The sequence below is a fragment of the Aethalodelphis obliquidens genome, unplaced genomic scaffold (assembly GCF_003676395.1).
Source record: "Aethalodelphis obliquidens isolate GAN/ISIS:26980383/991018 unplaced genomic scaffold, ASM367639v1 scaffold7, whole genome shotgun sequence".
NCBI classification, from domain to species: domain Eukaryota; kingdom Metazoa; phylum Chordata; class Mammalia; order Artiodactyla; family Delphinidae; genus Aethalodelphis; species Aethalodelphis obliquidens.
This window is the reverse complement of record NW_020837951.1, coordinates 23,790,239-23,808,179: the sequence shown is the minus strand read 5'-3', so window position 1 is coordinate 23,808,179 and position 17,941 is coordinate 23,790,239. Positions and strand designations below refer to the sequence as shown.

Here is a 17,941-nt window from a genome sequence, read left to right as displayed (position 1 = left end):
TGGGGCAATAAGCCAATGGCCAAGTGGACCGTTCCCTTCTGAGCCCCCATCTATCACACCTGCCACCAGATGCTTTGTCCCAGGCCTTTGGGAAAAATCATTGGCTCAGCGAACTTTCCCAGAGGTCTCATCTAAATCGCTAAGGTCTCTCCCACGGACAGGGCAGCCTTGAGGTTCCAGCTAACCTCAGGGCATCAGCTCTGGGGGCCATGATGACATCTGGTCCCCCCGGGCCTGCCCAGCTGGGAAGAAGTGAGACCCACACCCATGCTGGATTACAAAACCCTTTCTCTTCCATTAACTCAGTCCTTCAATTTCCCTCTGAAATGGATGTTACTACATTCACCTTGGTGTTAGGAAAACTGAGGTTCCAGAGTACAGTGTACCGAAAAGAACACTTAAAACCCGAAATCGGAAAACCTGGGTTCGCCCACAAGCTGCGCTACTCGCTGAGTGACCTGCCAAGGTCTAAGGACTTTGGTTTCACCACCAGAGATGGAGAAATTTGACAAATGGCTCCTAAGGTCCCTTCCGGGGCTAAGGACGAAAGTTCTAGGTTGTATGCCTTTGTCACCAATAGTCACCAAGCTAAGAAGAGGAGGACCTAAGTCTTAGGATCTAATCAGAAAGGTTTGTTCATATACACAAATAATGACCCTGAGGCCAAATGAGCAAACTGCCAGGGAGGGAAAAATAAGCTCAGGTCTACATAGAGGAAGAAAAACATTTTGGGAGTTGAGGACACGCTGCACGAAGGGCTGTCATCAGAGGTGGTCTTGAACGATGGCCAGAAGTTTAAACGGGATGATAAAGGGTGTCCCGGGAGGGGAACCAGCACAAGCAAGGCGCGGGCAGTACCAGACCCAGCCTACCATGAGCCCAGCTTAGATGTCAAACCGATGAGCAGAAGAGGCCTGGGAGCTGTCGCTGCCCCACATCTCCAGGATCCTCAGAGTTCGGCAGACGAGGACCCTACGCCTGCTCTTGTGGGGAAGAAAAGCGCATCATATTCACAGAGCTGCATGCTTGAAAGGCTTTAGCACCTGCAGAATCTGAGCGTCTGCAGGTGTATGGCCTGGGAAGGACGCCTGGATCTCACCGTGAACATCCCTCCCGCTGTACAGGGCCAGGGCACCAGTGGACGGGAAAGCCCGGCAGCCAAGTGAGCAGAGGCTCACCGCAGAGCCTTTCATAGTGGAGTCACATCCTCGGCTTTCTGGGAACCCGTGTGGCTGGAAAGCAGTCGCCTGGGGATGAGGACATGCCACCAGAACAACAGGTACTTGGCTCTAATGGCAGAAATAACAGGTACCTTCTCCCTGACTAGAGAAGATTTGTGGGGCAGACACGCCTGCCTCTTCTTTAGACTCAGATCACTGGACATTAGAACTAGAAGAGCTCTTGGGAGAACAGGTCCAAGAACCCCATTTTAGGGATTTTCCTGGCAGTCCAGTGGTTAAGACTCCATGCTTCCACTGCAGGGGGCGCGGGTTTGATCCTTGGTAGGGGAACTAAGATTACACATGCTGCCTGGGGTGGTCAAAAGAAAAAAAAACAGGCGCTTCCCTGCTGGCGCAGTGGTTAAGAATCCACCTGTCAATGCAGGGGACACAGGTTCAATCCCTGGTCCGGGAAGATCCCACGTGCCGTGGAGCAACTAAGCCTGTGCACCACAACTACTAAGCCTGCGCTCTAGAGCCTGCGAGCCACAACTACTGAAGCCCGCAGGCCTAGAGCCTGTGCTCTTCAAGAGAAGACACCGCAATGAGAAGCCCGTGCACTGCAACGAAGAGCAGCCCCCACTCGCCGCAACTAGAGAAAGCCCACGCAGCAATGAAGAAACAACACAGCCAAAAATAAGTAAATAAATAAAAGAACCTCATTTTACAGATGAGGAAACTGAGCCCAAGGGAGAAAAGGTGGCTTATCTAAAGCCCATCAAATGAGTTGGGGCAGAACCAAGAGTAAGGTCCAGGTCTGACTCAGTCCAGGGCCATAAACAATCTGAAGCCAAAGATACCACACGTTAGGACAACAGGAGAAGCAGAATAGAGAAGAGTTTCCGGGATGAGGAGGGCTGGCAAGTGTCAGATGCTGGGGACAGCAAGGAGGACTCTGAACTCAGCACCCAGGAAGCAACCGGAAATGGAACTCTGACGCAGGTGTAGTGAGTAAATGCTGGAGAAACAGGCAAACTCCCTTAAAACAAAGTAGTAAAAAGGATGGACAGGGAGAAAAGAGAAACTTTGAGATGCAGGGAAGAAAACTCAAGGCGTTTCAGCTAAATGACTCGGTCTTCTCAGTAGGTGGCAAGGCCAACCATGAGACCAGTCTTTGTGGGAACTGGACTACGGGCCTGTGATCCAGAGTCAGAGGGGAACCCTGGGGCATTCCAGAGTTGGGATTAACCCCCAGAGTCCACTGGGGGATAATGAGGCTCCAAGAACAGCTCGGGGGCTTGGACTCTGCTGAACCTGTGATCTGTGATTTGTGCTGGTGCCAAAACGCACAGCCCGTGGCTCTCCAGCAACGCCTGGCAGCCCGGGAGAAGCAGCAGAGGAAGCATATGGGCGTGCGTGTGTGTCAAAGGGAGGCCAGGGGACAGTCAGGGGAGCAGGAGAATCAAAGGGCAAGAGGGGACACAGGTGAGACAGCTGAGCTTCGCCAGGCCGGGAGGAAGGACAGAGTAGGAGGAGTTGTCGTGGGCCAAGGCCACATGTAGAAGAACTGGAAGGACGCGATCACGGGACGTTGTCATGGGTTGAGAAATGACAGAATTCCGGATCTTGGAGTGATTGCGGTGGTGAAAGGACCAGAAGTGCATCCGTGTGAGGTTTGCTCAACCGAAGCTTCAGTGAGAGGAAACCATGTCTGGAATGTTTAGAGGGGTCAGCAATTTGAGTTCTGAGGTTGCCCAGGGAAGAGAAAAACAGGCACCAGAGGCCTTGAAGGATGGGAAGGAGAGCGCTGAGGTCGGAGGGCACAGCACTGGGCAGTCCAACCTCAAAGGAAGCAGAACTGCACGGGGGAGGGGACAGGGAAAAGCTGGTCTGCCCTCCTCAGGGCCACAGTGGCCAGAGTGAGAGTCTCCGGCTCACAGGAAGGAATCAGGACCACGAACTCAAGGAGGCAGCTGGGGTGTTTGTGGCAACAGTCGGGGGGTGGGGTAGTGGGCTGTCAGCAGACAGGAGGTCCTGAAAGTGGAGAGGAAGTCAGTGGTGTAGAGGGGCCATCCAGTGGGAGCAGAGGGGAGTGTCTGCCCAGCAGGCACTGTAGCCCGGGCGCACTTAAGTCCTGGCTCCACCGTTATCACTGCAGACTGAGCATCACAGTAACCATCTCAGGCAGATCCAATTTCCAGGCATCGACTTTGAGCATCTCCTTACAACCATCATGGGTAGCCCCCCAGAAGTCACTAAAAAGTGTCTTTCAGGTAGAAAGGCTTAGCCACAGATGAGGAGCTCCAGGTCTCAGCTCAAACATCTTCTACCAGGGAACTCACCCTTTCATACTCTGTCTAAGATAGCACTGCCCCTTACTCTGTCTATTCCCTCACCCTCCCTTTACTTTGTCTAACACCTCACTCTGCTTTATTTTTCTTAACACTTATTACCACCAGTCATGTTACATAGGTATTACATACATCCACTGCATTATCCACTGCATTATCCACTGCTTGGAACAGGACCCAGTGCATAACAGGCACTTAATAAATACTTTTAGGTTCCTGAATAAATTCTCTTTGAAACCCAAAGCTAGATTTTGTTGGGAAGGGAGACCCTGAAGTCTTTCCTGCTTTTTAAAAGAACAAAGCTGGAGGTACCACATTCCCTGATTTCAAGCTATACTACAAAGCTACAGTAATCTAAACAGTATGGTACAGACACATAGGTCAATGGAACAGAATAGAGAGCCCAGAAATGAACCCACATTTATATGATCAATTAATCAATGACAAAAGAGGCAAGAATATACAATGTGGCAAAGACAGTCTCTTCAATAAATGGTGTTGGGAGATCTGGACAGCTACATGCAGAAGAATCAAATTGGACTTTTATCTCACACTATGCACAAAAATAAATTCAAAATAGATAAAAGACCTAAATGTAAGACCTGAAATCATAAAACTTCTAGAAGAAAACATAGGCAGTATGCTCTTTGACAGTGGTCTTAGTAATATTTTTTGTATATGTCTCCTCAGGCAAGGGAAACAAAAGCAAAAATAAACAAATGGGACTACACCAAACTAAAAAGCTTTTGCACAGTGAAGACAACTATCAGCAAAATGAAAATGCCACCTACTGACCAGGAGAAAATCTTTGCAAACGATACATCTGATAAGGGGTTAATATCCAAAATATACAAAGGCCTCATACAACTCAACATCAAAAAACCCAAACAATCCTATTTAAAAATGGGCAGAGGATCTGAATAGACACTTTCCCAAAGAAGACATACAGATGGCCAACAGAAACATGAGAAGATGCTCAATATCACTAACCATCAGGAAAATGCAAATCTAAACCACAACGAGGTATCTATCACCTCACACCTGTCAGAATGGCTATTACCAAAAACACAACAAATAACAAGTATTGGCAAGGATGTGGAGAAAAGGAAACCCTCATGCACTGTTGGTAGGAATGTAAATTGATGCAGCCACTATGGAAAACAGTATGGAGGTTCCTCAAAAAATTAAAAATAGAACTACTATATGATCCAGCACTTCCACTCCTAGATATTTATCCAAAGGAAAAAAACACTAATTAGAAAAGATATATGCACCCCTATGTTCGTTGCACTGTTACTTACAATAGCCAAGATATGGAAGCAACCCAAGTGCCCATCAATAGATGAATGGATAAAGAAGATGTGGTATCTATAATACATACGCAATGGAATATTACTCATGCATAAAAAAAAAATGAAATCTTGCCATTTGTGACAACATGGAGGGACCTAGAGGGTATTATGCTAAGTGAAATAAGTCAGATAGTGAAAGACAAACATGGTATGATATCACTTATACGTGGAATCTAAGAAACAGAACAAATGAACAAACATTACAAAACAGAAACAGAGTTACAGATACAGAGAACAAACAGGTGGTTGCCGGGGGGGAAGGAGGGAGATAGAAATAGGTGAGGGAGATTAAGACATACAAACATCTAGTAGTTGGAAAATAAGTGAGTCACAGGTATGAAATGTACAGTGTGGAGAATACAGTCAGTAATACGGTAATATCTCTGTACGGTGATGGGTAGTAAATAGGCTTTCAGGGTGATCATTTAGAAATGTACAGAAATACTGAATTACTACATTGTGTAACAGGAACTAACATAGTACTGTAGGTCAGTTATAAAATAAATAAAGAAATTAAAATAAATGAAAGAGTGGTTCTGAGCTGTGTCGAGTTCACGTACTTGAGCACCTCCACTGCACACAGTTCTGTCTCAGGCAAAGCAGGGGAAGTCTTTGCTGACCTAACGCAACCTGCTGGAGGCTGCAAGATGGTTCTCGAGCAATGCCAAGACCCGCTCCGACTGCCCAGCCCCTGAGCCCACTAAGCCCGGCTGCAATTCAGCTGTGCTCACAGCACCTGCTTGCTACACCTGGCAAGAGTCCGGGAGAGGAGGGTAGCACAGCCTCTTCTGCTGGTTAAATACAAGCAGCATCCTTAAAAGAATTTCTATAATGATATTTCTTCTCTCTACCTACTCTAGAGATGTGCCCACACTGCATCCCTATGCTTGGAAAGGTTCCCCTAGTGCATCCCCATGTGTAACAGGAACACATCTTCCTCTTCCTTTTGCAGGTACTGGCCATCTCCAGGGTGGGGCAACACGGATGCATCATCTCACATGGGTGCCAGCACCTCCATCCCCATGCTCCTTACTGCAACAATATCACAGTTTTACTCCTGTTTTTCTCTACCAATTTCTAGCAACTGTGGATCTGTGATTAGCATGAAAAGCCAATCCATCCTGTAAGGAATCAAAGGCATACATACCGCAGCCTGGGCAGAGTCAAGGAACTGGAGGCCAAAGTAATCTGTTTCCACCAGGTCCAAGTGGTACACAATCTGATCAAACAAATCCTGGCCTTTGGCATGTTTCTGGAAGACAAGTGGGTAGATGAAAATTTAGGATGTGACAACTGGATAAGAAACAAGATTAAAAAAAGAAAAAAACAAACCACAAAATCACTTTTCTCTCTCTATTGCATACATGTGTCACAGTACACAAATTTTTTAAAATGTAATTATTTTTATTATAATACAAACTCATGATGAAATCTAAGCATACATACATAATGACAAGAAAAACGCACCAAACTACAACTTCATAGGATGATTAGGGAACCAATGACTTATTACGATAAATGGTAAATGAATGGGAAAAAAAATCAAGCATTGATCCTGCCTTTAGCTGTAGCACTGGGTAACCAAAGAGCAGATGACAACATATACAAAAATTAACTCAAAATGAATCAAAGACCTAAATGTAAGAGTTAAGACTACAAAACTCAGAATAAAACACACACACAAATCTTCATGACCTTGGATTAGGCAACAGTTTCCTAGATAAAACACCAAAAGTGCAAGCAACAAAAGAAAAAACAAGCTGGACATCATCAAAAATGTAAAACTTTTATGCTTCAAAGAACACCAAGATATCAAGAAAGTACAAAGACAACCCTGAATGGGAGAAAATTTTACAAATCATACTTCTGACAAGGGACTTCTATCTAGAACATACAAAGAATTACTACAACTCAATAATAAAAAGACATATATTCAATTAAAAATTAGGTCAAGGAAATAGAGATAGATAGATAGATAGATAGATAGATAGATAGATAGATACATGGTTCTCCAAAGATAGAAAAACAGCCAATAAGCATATGAAAAGATGCTCAACATCATTACTCATCAGGGAAATGCAAATCAAAACCACAATCAGACACTTCACACCCACTAGGAGGGCTATAATAAAAAAGACAGATAACCAATGTTGGAGAAACTAGAACCCTCTTATACTGCTGACAGGAATGTCAAATTGTGTAGCTGATTTAGGAAACAGTCTGGCAGTTTCTTAAATGGTTAAACCTAGAGTTACCATTTGACCCAGCAATGACACTTCCAGGTAGATATCCAAGAAAAATGAAAACATTAAGCTCACACAGAAACTGGTACAAAAATGTTCACAGCAGCATTATTCCTAATAGCCAAAAAGTGGAAGCAACCCAAATGTCTATCAACTGATGAATGGATAAACAAAACGCAGTACATCCATACAATGGAATATTATTTGGCCATAAAAAGGAATAAAGTTCTGATACATGCTACAACATCAATGGATACTGAAAACATTATACTAAGTGAAAGAACTTGGTGACAAATGACCACATATTATTTGAAATGTCCAGAACAGTAAATCTACAGACAGAAATTAGATTAGTAATTGCTTAGGGCTGCCAGGTTTGCGGGGTGACAGTGAAGATGAGTAGGATTTTTTGGAGGTTAATGAAGTGTTCTAAAATTAATTGTGGTGATTGATGCACAACTCTACGAAAATACTAAAGACCACTAGATTGCATGCTTCAGATAGGTGAACTGTATGGTATGTGAATCTCTATAAATAAACAATTAAAAATAGTAGAGAGGCCAAGTTTTTCTTTATAGTAGTATTCCAGCAAATAAATGAAGAAGGAACAACAGAACTGCAATATCACAATTTTGCAACTTCTAATGAATGGCAGGCTCTAAGCATTGGATGCCAGTGGCTACTAACATCGCAACAGGAGACAGACAGACAACCATTATGTACCTCGCCATGAAGAACGTCCCACCACCCAAGATATAATCTTGCTCCCCACACCTCTCTTTCCACAGGGAAAAAAAAAAAAAATCAACCCTGGGACTGATTCAACCACTAGATCCAACTGCCAACTGTAGGAAATGCAGAGGAATGTTCTAAACTACATGGGACTGCAATTGGTGAGATCCAGCCTGTGGAAAATTCTAGAAGCTCCTCAGGACAAATGACCTAGTTTCTTCAACCAACAGACTATAGGGAAGAGAAGAGATGGAGGGAACACCTACATATTAAAAGAGCTTTAAAAGACATTTTTTTAAAAAAGGATAACTTAACTTGAAATATCTAGGGATGCACACTTGGGTGAGCAAACTTGGAAAGATAGTAAAGAAGTGACTGTAATAAAGTCAGAGCAGTCGTTGCTCTTGGGGCTTGGAGGGGGCACAGGGAGGGGGCAACGGTGGACTTCTGGCTGGCTGGCAGGGTTCCAGCTTTTGACGTGGGTAGTGGTACAAGGGTGTCTGTCTACCTTCTAGTAGTTCATTAAACTGTACCTTTGTTTTATGTGTACATCTGTACTTACGTTATACAAATAAACAACAATAACAAAAAAAAATCAAAACTACATCAATGAATTACAGTCTCTTTCCTTCCTGGAAATACTCCTCTGAAGGTATCAATTCAACAGAAGCAGAAGACTTGACGTGCAGTGGTGTTCTCTATAAATTAATCTACTGGAGAAATAGGCAGGATCACGGGAGGGCAAAAAGAAGAACAACTGAAACTCCAATCACAGAACACAGCACTGGGGCCCACCAGCACTCCAGAATACTATTCGGCCATAACGAAAAAGAATTATGAAGATGAGACCGAAATATGGAAAATTCTTATGAGAAACGTTAAGTAAACACAGTACTTAACTCTGTTAATAGAAAGCTGTGATCCCAACTACATAAAAATACGTATGCACTGTACATGGACTACTTGATAAAAACAGGAAATTGGCAAAAACTAAAACAGCTGTGTTAGCATGGAGAAACTATAGATGGTTTTCTTCCCAAGTTTTTTTTTAACACTGGTCTTTTGGCAGTTGTTAGGCAGCAAATACAATTTCAAAAAAAAAAAAAAATCACAATTCTGGCACTCTTCCTCCTTGCCCATAATAATCCATCTTCTGGATGTATTTCTTCCAATTACTATCCAGTGCTATTGGCCCCATGCAACACCTATTATCACGGTGCCAATGCTTCATTAGTGGGTTTCCTAGTGGGAAAAAAATAGTTAGAGTAAAGCTTTAGCAGCAGGATGTGGCAGAAAGAACTACGCTGGGAGAAAGCAAGAGACCTGTGCTCTAGTCCCAGATACACCATTAACTCCAACCTTAAGCAATTCATAATTTCCCCCAAACCATACAGTCATCCTGGACTTCCCCTGCCGCTGCAAATCAGACGTGGCCATGGCGCCCTGAATATACAGGGCCAACAAAACTCAAATGACCCCAAATCCAACCTGCTCCCCACCTGGGTCTATTTTGGTTCAGGGCTTACCATCCAGGTATGTAATTTTAACACTCTCAGAGTATGAACTGAAAAAGCACAGTTCCCCACATGTAAAATGAGGGAGGTTAGCCCAAGTTTCTGTCTAGGTCATTCCAAATTTTACTTTTCTGATGTCTTTCTAAAGTGGCTCTTAATTTAGAATGAGCTCAAGGTGGCGGTTAGGAAAAGAACCTTTCTAGGGGCAGTGAGTCCCTTCTGCCAATGCCAGACTGGCTCCTCTGCTGACAGACCCTCACTCAGCTGGACTTGGGGGTGGCATACAGCAGGGTCTGGTGGAGAGGAGACACTATTTTTACTCACCTATAAACACTTCCCCCCACTCACCTTCCTCCCTCCAAGTATGCTCTTTGGTCTTTTCTGCTGGAAAAGAGAATTCCCAATGGCCCTTTCCTGCTCTAAAAAGAATCTGGTGAAATTATGAGGGCTGGAATGAACAGAAGGGTCCTTGAAACAGAGGTCCCAGGGAGTTAAAGGCAGGTTGAAGATAGGAGGGTCAAGACCACAGCCCATGAATCAACCATCTTTCACTCCTCCCAGCCCACAGAGTGTCCATTCTCAAAACTGAGAATGTTCCAGATAACTCGTCTGCACTGCCAGCCAGGACATCTGACTCGGGGCAGCCCCTAGCAGCCCACAAGCTGTCATCTCGGGCTTACTGGCCCAAACATTCCCTCCTTCGGCAGCTTCCCCAGCTCTACTCTCTCCGTTCGCTCCAGGGCAGTAAGTGCCCCTCTTCTGGGTTCCCACAAGCAGGCCCATGCCTTCATTACATACACACTTATCCCACTGCACCATAGCTGCCCATGTTCCTGTCTTATTCCTGCTTCAGACTGAGCACTCCCAAGGGCAGAGACCAGCTGTGTTCACCTGGATACCATTCTCTCTTCCCTCCATCCCCAAAACGCAGGCACTCCACAAATGTGTTTGCTGGCTGGCTGGCTGGCTGGCTGGATGGATGGATGGATGGACGGATGTGTGGATGGATGCGGATATGTGCATGGGGGATGGATGGGGCCAGGAAACAAATCTTCTGGATGGGCCATGCCAAAGCACGAAAAACAGACTGATATTTCACAATGGGCAGGGCTAAAAATGAGAATACACTCACTAAAATCTTTTCAAATCAAGTTTTCCATGAACAAGCATCTAGGGAACTGTGCTCTACTTCCAAGGCCATTTACCTAAACACAATTTCGCGGCTATTACGTGAAGTGCTGTCTAGTGATTACACCAGGACATCTGTTAATGTGACAAGAATGGAAGCTGCTCCTTGTTGCCTCATCGTTAACTGGGTCTCCCCCTCTGTGATGAATCCATTCATTCATTCATTCAACAGATATTTACCAACTGCTCATCAAATGCCCGCCACCCTCTAGGCATTGGGGTATGCTGGGGTCCCAAAGTCTGGAAGGGAGCAGCTACAGGAAGCTACAGAAGAACAAGTCCTTCTTGCGGAGCAACGTCGTCCTAAACAGCTTAAGACCCGAGCCCATAAGTAGCAACACCACTTACCTCCCTGCCTTCCCAAACAGAATATACTCATTGTAAAACCTTACAAAGTCCCCATCACCAACCTGGAGTCTACCAACTACAAGACACGTATGGAGAGCTGTTCCCAAACACAGCAGGATCTAGAGAGCTCTACCCTCGAGTTCTTACATCCACGTTGCCTAGTTTTTCTTCCTCCCGTCTCAGCACATCATTTTTTACAGGGACCAGCAACCAGTGGTTTGGAGACAGTATGTCTCTCTAGAGCAGCTCCTTCTGATCTGAGAGGAGCTAAAAATAACCACGTGCATGAAAATCATGTGTAAAGTAAGAGTACAGAGTCGCCGGTTAAAGACTGGGTCAGGCAGCCAGCCAGCAGGGAAAGGTATGGACATCGTGAAATCTTTGTTAGCCAGTCAGAGGTTCTGATTTTGCCTATTTACTGGTTCCCAGACACGGTCCCGATAAGGAAGACTGCTGGACAGCGGATGTCTTAACTGTCCCCCAGATAAATGAACCAGCCTGACCCTCTTAGATAGATGCAACTGGCAACGTCTTACTGTAACCTGACCCCCTTGCAATGTAATAGGTCGACTGTGGTCCTGGAAGAACAGAGAAGATAGAAGCCAATCCGTCCAAATCTCATTAGTCTCAATAGCATGAGATGCCGTGCATCCCAGGTAGGTTTGAAAGGAGGAAATAAGCTGTGTGAGCAAGTGCTAGTCAAGCATATACATCCTAGTTGGAAAGCATGACATCTGGGCAGAGAAAGGATTTCAGGAGGCTTGCAGGCACACGAGGCTCTCTTCCATCCACCAGTTCCACATCCATCAGATGGCACGCCCCTCTGCATCCATCTTCAGAAGGCTCTCTCTTTCCTCTCCATTGTGGCTCAGGCCACATCACCTCATATATGGACCTCAGCAACAGCCCCCGAGTGGTCCAACTACCTCTAGTGTCTCCCTCCTAAAGGCCATCTTCCTTGTGTTTGCCGGAATGGTCCTCATACAACACAGCCCTCATCTCAGTCACTTTTCTGCACAGAAACATCCACCAGAGGATGAAGCGCAGGCTTCTTGGCCTGGTGCTAGGGATTCTGCATAATCTATGCTGCCCAACCCAATACTCCTTCTCCCTCCCACAGGCCTCACATGCTCCAGGCAAACGTGTTCTCCAACCACGCCGCCCACTCACCACAGACAGCAGGTCCCACCCCTACAGTGTTGCCTGTGTCATTCCTTTGCCTAGGCGTCCTCCTCCCCTACATCCCCATTGCTATCCCCACCTGCAACGAGCCAATCCCCATGGCCACTTTCAAGTGACAATCATCATCACTAAACTTCCTGTTGGCGGCACCCTGTCCTGTTCATCTTTGCTTCTTTATCATTCGACATTCTAAAGCTCGAAAACATAACTGCTGATGCGGGTTTAGGAGAATCCTCAGCTCCCAAGACAGTCTTCAAACAACCCACTTTGCACAAGTCTGATCTTCCTGGTTCATCTTCATTGGGAATTCTCTACAGCCAGCTGGGACCTGGATGGAGAACCCTGGTACTACCATCTCCCGTTCCCGACTCCCTGTCTGTTCTAAAGCAGTCTAGAACACTGGTGTTTTGAAAACCATACCACACTGTGGCCTGCCCTTTTGGCTGATGAAAATGCTATGCCTTCTACGAAATATTATCAAGTTCTGGATTTTTATACATGGGTTAAAAAATAACCAAAATAAGTGTGGCGATGGTTTGAAACCTGAGTGCAGACTTTTGCATGTGCTCCAATTAAATGTCATCTTATTTAAATTGGCCCACAATCTATCCTTTTAAGAACATTATTAAAAGGTTAACCCCCTTGCTTGTTATCCCATATACCCCTTATTGATCTTAGTTTTGCAACATATGGGAAATCTGATAATCAGGAAGGGGTGAGGGGTGGAGGGTACGGGGTGGGGGAGGGGCCGTGTCTTTATTTCTACAGTAGTAAGGCACCCATCTGATGGTGGCCACAGCCTGGTTATAAATACACACGGTTTTACCACGGGGGGCCATGCCCTGGAACTCTCAGAGGCAAAAATGTTGGGTTGGGGGCTCCCCTGGTGGCGCAGTGGTTAAGAATCCGTCTGCCAATGCAGGGGAATTGGGTTCGAGCCCTGATCTGGGAAGATCCCACATGCCGGGAGCAACTAAGCCCGCGAGCCACAACCACTGAGCCCGCGCGCCACAACTACTGAAGCCCGCACGCCTAGAGCCCACGCTCCACAACAAGAGAAGCCACCGCAACGAGAAGCCCGTGCACTGCAACGAAGAGTAGCCCCCGCTCGCTGCAAATAGAGAAAGCCCGCGCGCAACAACAAAGACCCAATGCAGCCAAAAGTAAATAAATAAAAATAAATTTATTTTTAAAAAAATGTTGGGTTGGAAAACCAGCTCTGTTTCTTTTCTAGCAATATGACGGTGACCCTAGGCAAGCCCCACCCTGAGACTCAGCCTCTCCATCTGAAAAATGGGGTACTCTCCTCCGCCCCATCCACCTTGCTAAGTCATTATGTTAATAAAAAAGCAAGAAAGCAAATGAGCGTGCACTGTAAACTGCGGTGTCCTATACACACAAAGGAATTATTATCACTTTCGTCCGAACCTTATTTCTCTCGCGTGTCCACAGGAATAACACGACATACTTTTTGCCAAATGCCCAACAAAAACTGATATACAGGAAGTCTGTGATCTAGTAATGCCATTTAAAGAAACACTGAGGCTAATGAGGCTTTGGTATTTTTGGTAAATCCCTGTTGGTCCCTGGAGATCAACTCCTTCCTTTCCAAGTTCGTAAACACCCCTGTTTAAACAGCTCCGGGAACTCTACCTGTTCTCATCGGTGGGCTTCCTGGCCAGCGGTTCCCAGAAGGCACCTACCTCAAGGTATCTTTCAACTGTTTCTAGGAAGTTCTAATTCATGGTGAGTTACTAGTTCCTAACCCCACCCCGCAACTTGATAACTTGCTAGTTTTCTCTGAGCCTTAGCAGGAAACTAGCTCTCTGTTACACGCACATAAAGTGGCCCAGGGGTCTCTGTCCCCATTGCCATCACTACTAAGTCATCACAAAGAAATATAAACTGTTTACACCAGGACGTCGTAAAGACAAATATCTGAACTTACCCAATAAAGTTACCTTGAAACGTCATCATGAGTGAGAAATAGCATCTCAGCCATCGGCAAGACCTGGTGACTCAAAACTGGAATCTACTGATGCAAAGACTGTGCAGAAGTATCCCTACTCTGCTGGACTGAAGGCCAGGCTCTCCAGCTTATAAATTCCACCTCCCAGTTGAAGAGGATCTCCATGTTTACAAAGGTTCCACGACCCCATTTTACAGAGAAGGAGCCTGACCCTCAGAGAGATTACGTGACCAAGTTCATATTGCTTACAAGTAGCAGACCTAGAATCAGGACCCCACCTTCCGGATTCTTAGACAGGTGGAGTTCTTTCCACCTCATCCCGCTGCATCTCTGGTCAGCTCATTCACCTCTTTGGCTCCAAACACATGAGCCATGTCCAGCAAACAAGAAATGTTTCTTAAGCCCAATTCAACACATGGCTGCTGAGAGCCTACTTCACATGTGGCCTCGGCTACAGCTGGGATACAGGGCCACATGGTCCGACACAAATAGATCTCATGGTGGGGTGGGGTGGGGGCAATTCCAGTTTTGTCTGGAGGGCAGGGAAGCTGTGGCAGAACGCAAAGTAGTTGATTTGCTCACATACTGACACAGAAGTCAAGACACGGTGCGTGGGGGACATCCACAGGCTGGGCAGCTCCTGGAAATTCAATTCTGGTAAAACAGGGCACATGTGATTAATTTCCTGATTTGCCTGGCTAACAACCTCTTAGAACTCAGAGGACGCAGCAAAAACAACTGCCCTTGGGGACTTTCCTGGTGGCACAGTGGTTAAGAATCTGCAGGGGACATGGGTTCGAGCCCTGGTCCGGGAAGATCCCACATGCTGCGGAGCAACCTAGCCCGTGTGCCGCAACTACCGAGCCTGCGCTCTAGAGCCCGCGAGCCACAACTACTGAGCCCGGGCACCACAACTACTGAAGCCCGCATGCCTAGAGCCCGTGCTCTGCAACAAGAGAAGCCACCGCAAGGAGAAGCCCACGCACCGCAATGAAGAGTAGCCCCCGCTTGCCGCAACTAGAGAAAAAGCCCACGTGCAGCAACAAAGAACCAACGCAGCCAAAAATAAAATAAATTAATTAAAAAGAAAATTTACAGAAACAACTTCCCTTGATTTTAATCAACAAGGAAGTGAGAACAATCTTAGAAGAAAGTCAACTTGGTATGTGAGTCAGTGAAAGGAGGCAGTGACGACCAGGGTTTGCTTTCAACCAGGGGCGTGGGGCTCTCCACGTGCAACATGAGGTCTGGGTGGGCAGGTTGTAGGCTTAAGGGGTCCAGAACAGAGCACCACACTGGCTTCAACTGATGGAGAGACCAATCTAAAACACTGAGACTTCGTGTTGCATTATTAATTAACTACTGATCAGCCCCTGTTCCAGGCTGCTAAACCATCTTCAGGCCAAACTGTATTTATATCTCAGCAAAGAGTCAAAGCTCTCATTTGTTTCTGCTGTGAGAATTAAATGGTCCCAACGGCCATGAGCCTATGAACCTTCTTTCAATCCGTGTGGAATACCTAACACCTCCTAATGACTTCGGTTTCTGTCTCCCTATAGCTCCTTCCAAGCATGCCTAACACATGTGACTCAGCGGTTAGTTGAAGGGAGGGGTTCCCTTTCAATCCTCAAGATGCTGAATGAAGTCTGGATACTAAAGCTACTTGATCCTGGAGAACCAGCCCTGAAAACTGGTTTCACCCAACACTTCAAATATTATACCTCCCACTCTCAATAAGAAACACTAAAACAGCGCATGTTGAACACTCTTTAATTTTGGGGTAGCTAGTATCGGGCACATTTTCATATGCGATCCCTACAGACCAGGACAAAAATATCAGACAACCTCCCTAACACAAAGGTCCACTGGACAAAGGACTCTTAGAATTCTGGATTGCGAGCCTCTCCTCACCTTTATTATTAAGCTAGGTGAGTCATGAACCAGTCACAGTACTCTCTGCCCAACTGAGTCCACTCGAAGCCCTAGAGAATGGGATGGGGGCAGGAGACTGCGCTGAATGACCTCTAAGGCAGGGGCTTTCCATCCCAGTGCCCTCCATCTTACATCAAAAGAGAAGCAAGTACATGGGGACTTAAAAGGTCCCTGGTGGCAAGTACCTACAGTGTTAATTTTTGTGTTAATCTTTTAAACTGTGGCCACTAAAAAAATGGCTGCAAGGTCTTTTTCTTTTTCCCTTGCATATGGAAGAGGCTGGCGCTGCTTCAACCAAACAGAATATGGCATTAGTGATATTCTGTGATTTCCAAGGTGAGTGACAGTTCTCTTGGGATGCTTGCTCTGTGGGAAGAGCCAGCCATCATGTGAAAAATCCAACTACCCTAAGACTACCATGCTGAAGAGGCCATGAGCAGATGTTCCTCTCAACTGTCCCAGCTGAGCCCAGCCTCCAGCCATCCCTGTCAAGGTGCCAGATGTGAGTGCAGCCATCATGGACCCTCTACACCAGCCAATCTTGCAACTAAGTACTCCTGGGTGATCCTGCTTGACGCCATGAAAAGCAAAAGAAAATCCTAGCTGAGCCCCACCTCAACGGGTTTTTTTTTTTTTAACATCTTTATTGAAGTATAATTGCATTACAATGGTGTGTTAGTTTCTGCTTTATAACAAAGTGAATCAGTTATACATATACATATGTCCCCATATCTCTTCCCTCTTGTGTCTCCCTCCCTCCCACTCTCCCTATCCCACCCCTCTAGGTGGTCACAAAGCACAGAGCTGATCTCCCTGTGCTATGCGGCTGCTTCCCACTAGCTATCTATTTTACATTTGGTAGTGTATATATGTCCATGCCACTCTCTCACTTCATCCCAGCTTACCCTTCCCCCTCCCCGTATCCTCAAGTCCATTCTCTAGTAGGTCTGTGTCTTTATTCCCCTCTTGGCCCCTCAATGGGTTCTTGATCAACAGAACCCATGAACTACGATAAATGATTGTTGTTTTAAGCCACTAAGCACTGGGGGAATTTGTTATTCAATAGATAACCAGAATGGAAACCATATAGGTACACAGATATAACACATGTGCGTGGCATGTGTGCGCACTTTATAAAAGATTTAGTATGTAAAAGTTTTTCATAACTTTAAAAAACGTTGCTTAGAGTGATGCTAACTTAGGTATCATCTGCTTGGAGACGAGGAATTAGAATAATACATATATTAATTCTTAAAAAAAAAGGATCGACAAACCAAAACACTGTTCTTCAGAGGCCACAAACTCTGCTTAGGAGAAAGACATTAAAATCAAGGGCTGAAATGTCTGAGGCTGCCTTGCTCTACATTTACCAGCTGCATATTCAGAACTCAATAAATTGCACTGAAAAGGAGGGAGAGGACTATTACGGATTCAAAGACACTTAAAAGACATTATTGACCAAATGCAGCGTGTTGTCTGCAGTTGGCTCCTGATTCAAACAAGCCAACCACCGTCCACAAAAAGATTTTGGGGATGGCGAGGGAAAGGTGAACAAGGACTTTGTATCAGACGACATTAAGGAATCCTTGCTCATTTTGCTGAGTGTGATAACGGGGTGGTGAATAGATATATATAGATAGAGAGAGAGAGCGCTACCCATTTAGGTGTTAACAGGTGAAATGATAAGTTGTTTAGGAGTTGCTTTAAAATACTCCAGAGAAAAAAATAATATATGGGTGTTGTGTACATGACAGTTTCATCATACTGTTGTATGATGAGTCATACGAGTTGTCTCAACTTGTGTATTTGAAATTTTCCATAAAACTTAATGAAAACCTCACAAACTACAAAGGAGTTGAAGGTTGGAGGGTGTCAGCACGGTCTGGCCTGAGCCTTGCCTTCGAGCATCCAAGCCAGTGGCTGGGAAGAGAAACCTTTGTCCGCAGGGAAGGTGATGGTGCTATGCGATG

General features: G+C 45.6%; 1 protein-coding gene across 3 annotated transcripts in view; it reads right to left on the bottom strand.

The window, feature by feature from the left end:
- Positions 1–17,941, bottom strand: part of EPB41L4B (erythrocyte membrane protein band 4.1 like 4B) — a 142,196-nt gene that overhangs the window by 97,658 nt on the left and 26,597 nt on the right. For all 3 annotated transcript variants that reach the window (XM_027105273.1, XM_027105275.1, XM_027105274.1), the window contains exon 2: positions 6,011–6,115. In XM_027105273.1, coding sequence (XP_026961074.1) covers positions 6,011–6,115 — 105 coding nt within the window. The remainder of the gene's footprint in view (positions 1–6,010; positions 6,116–17,941) is intronic.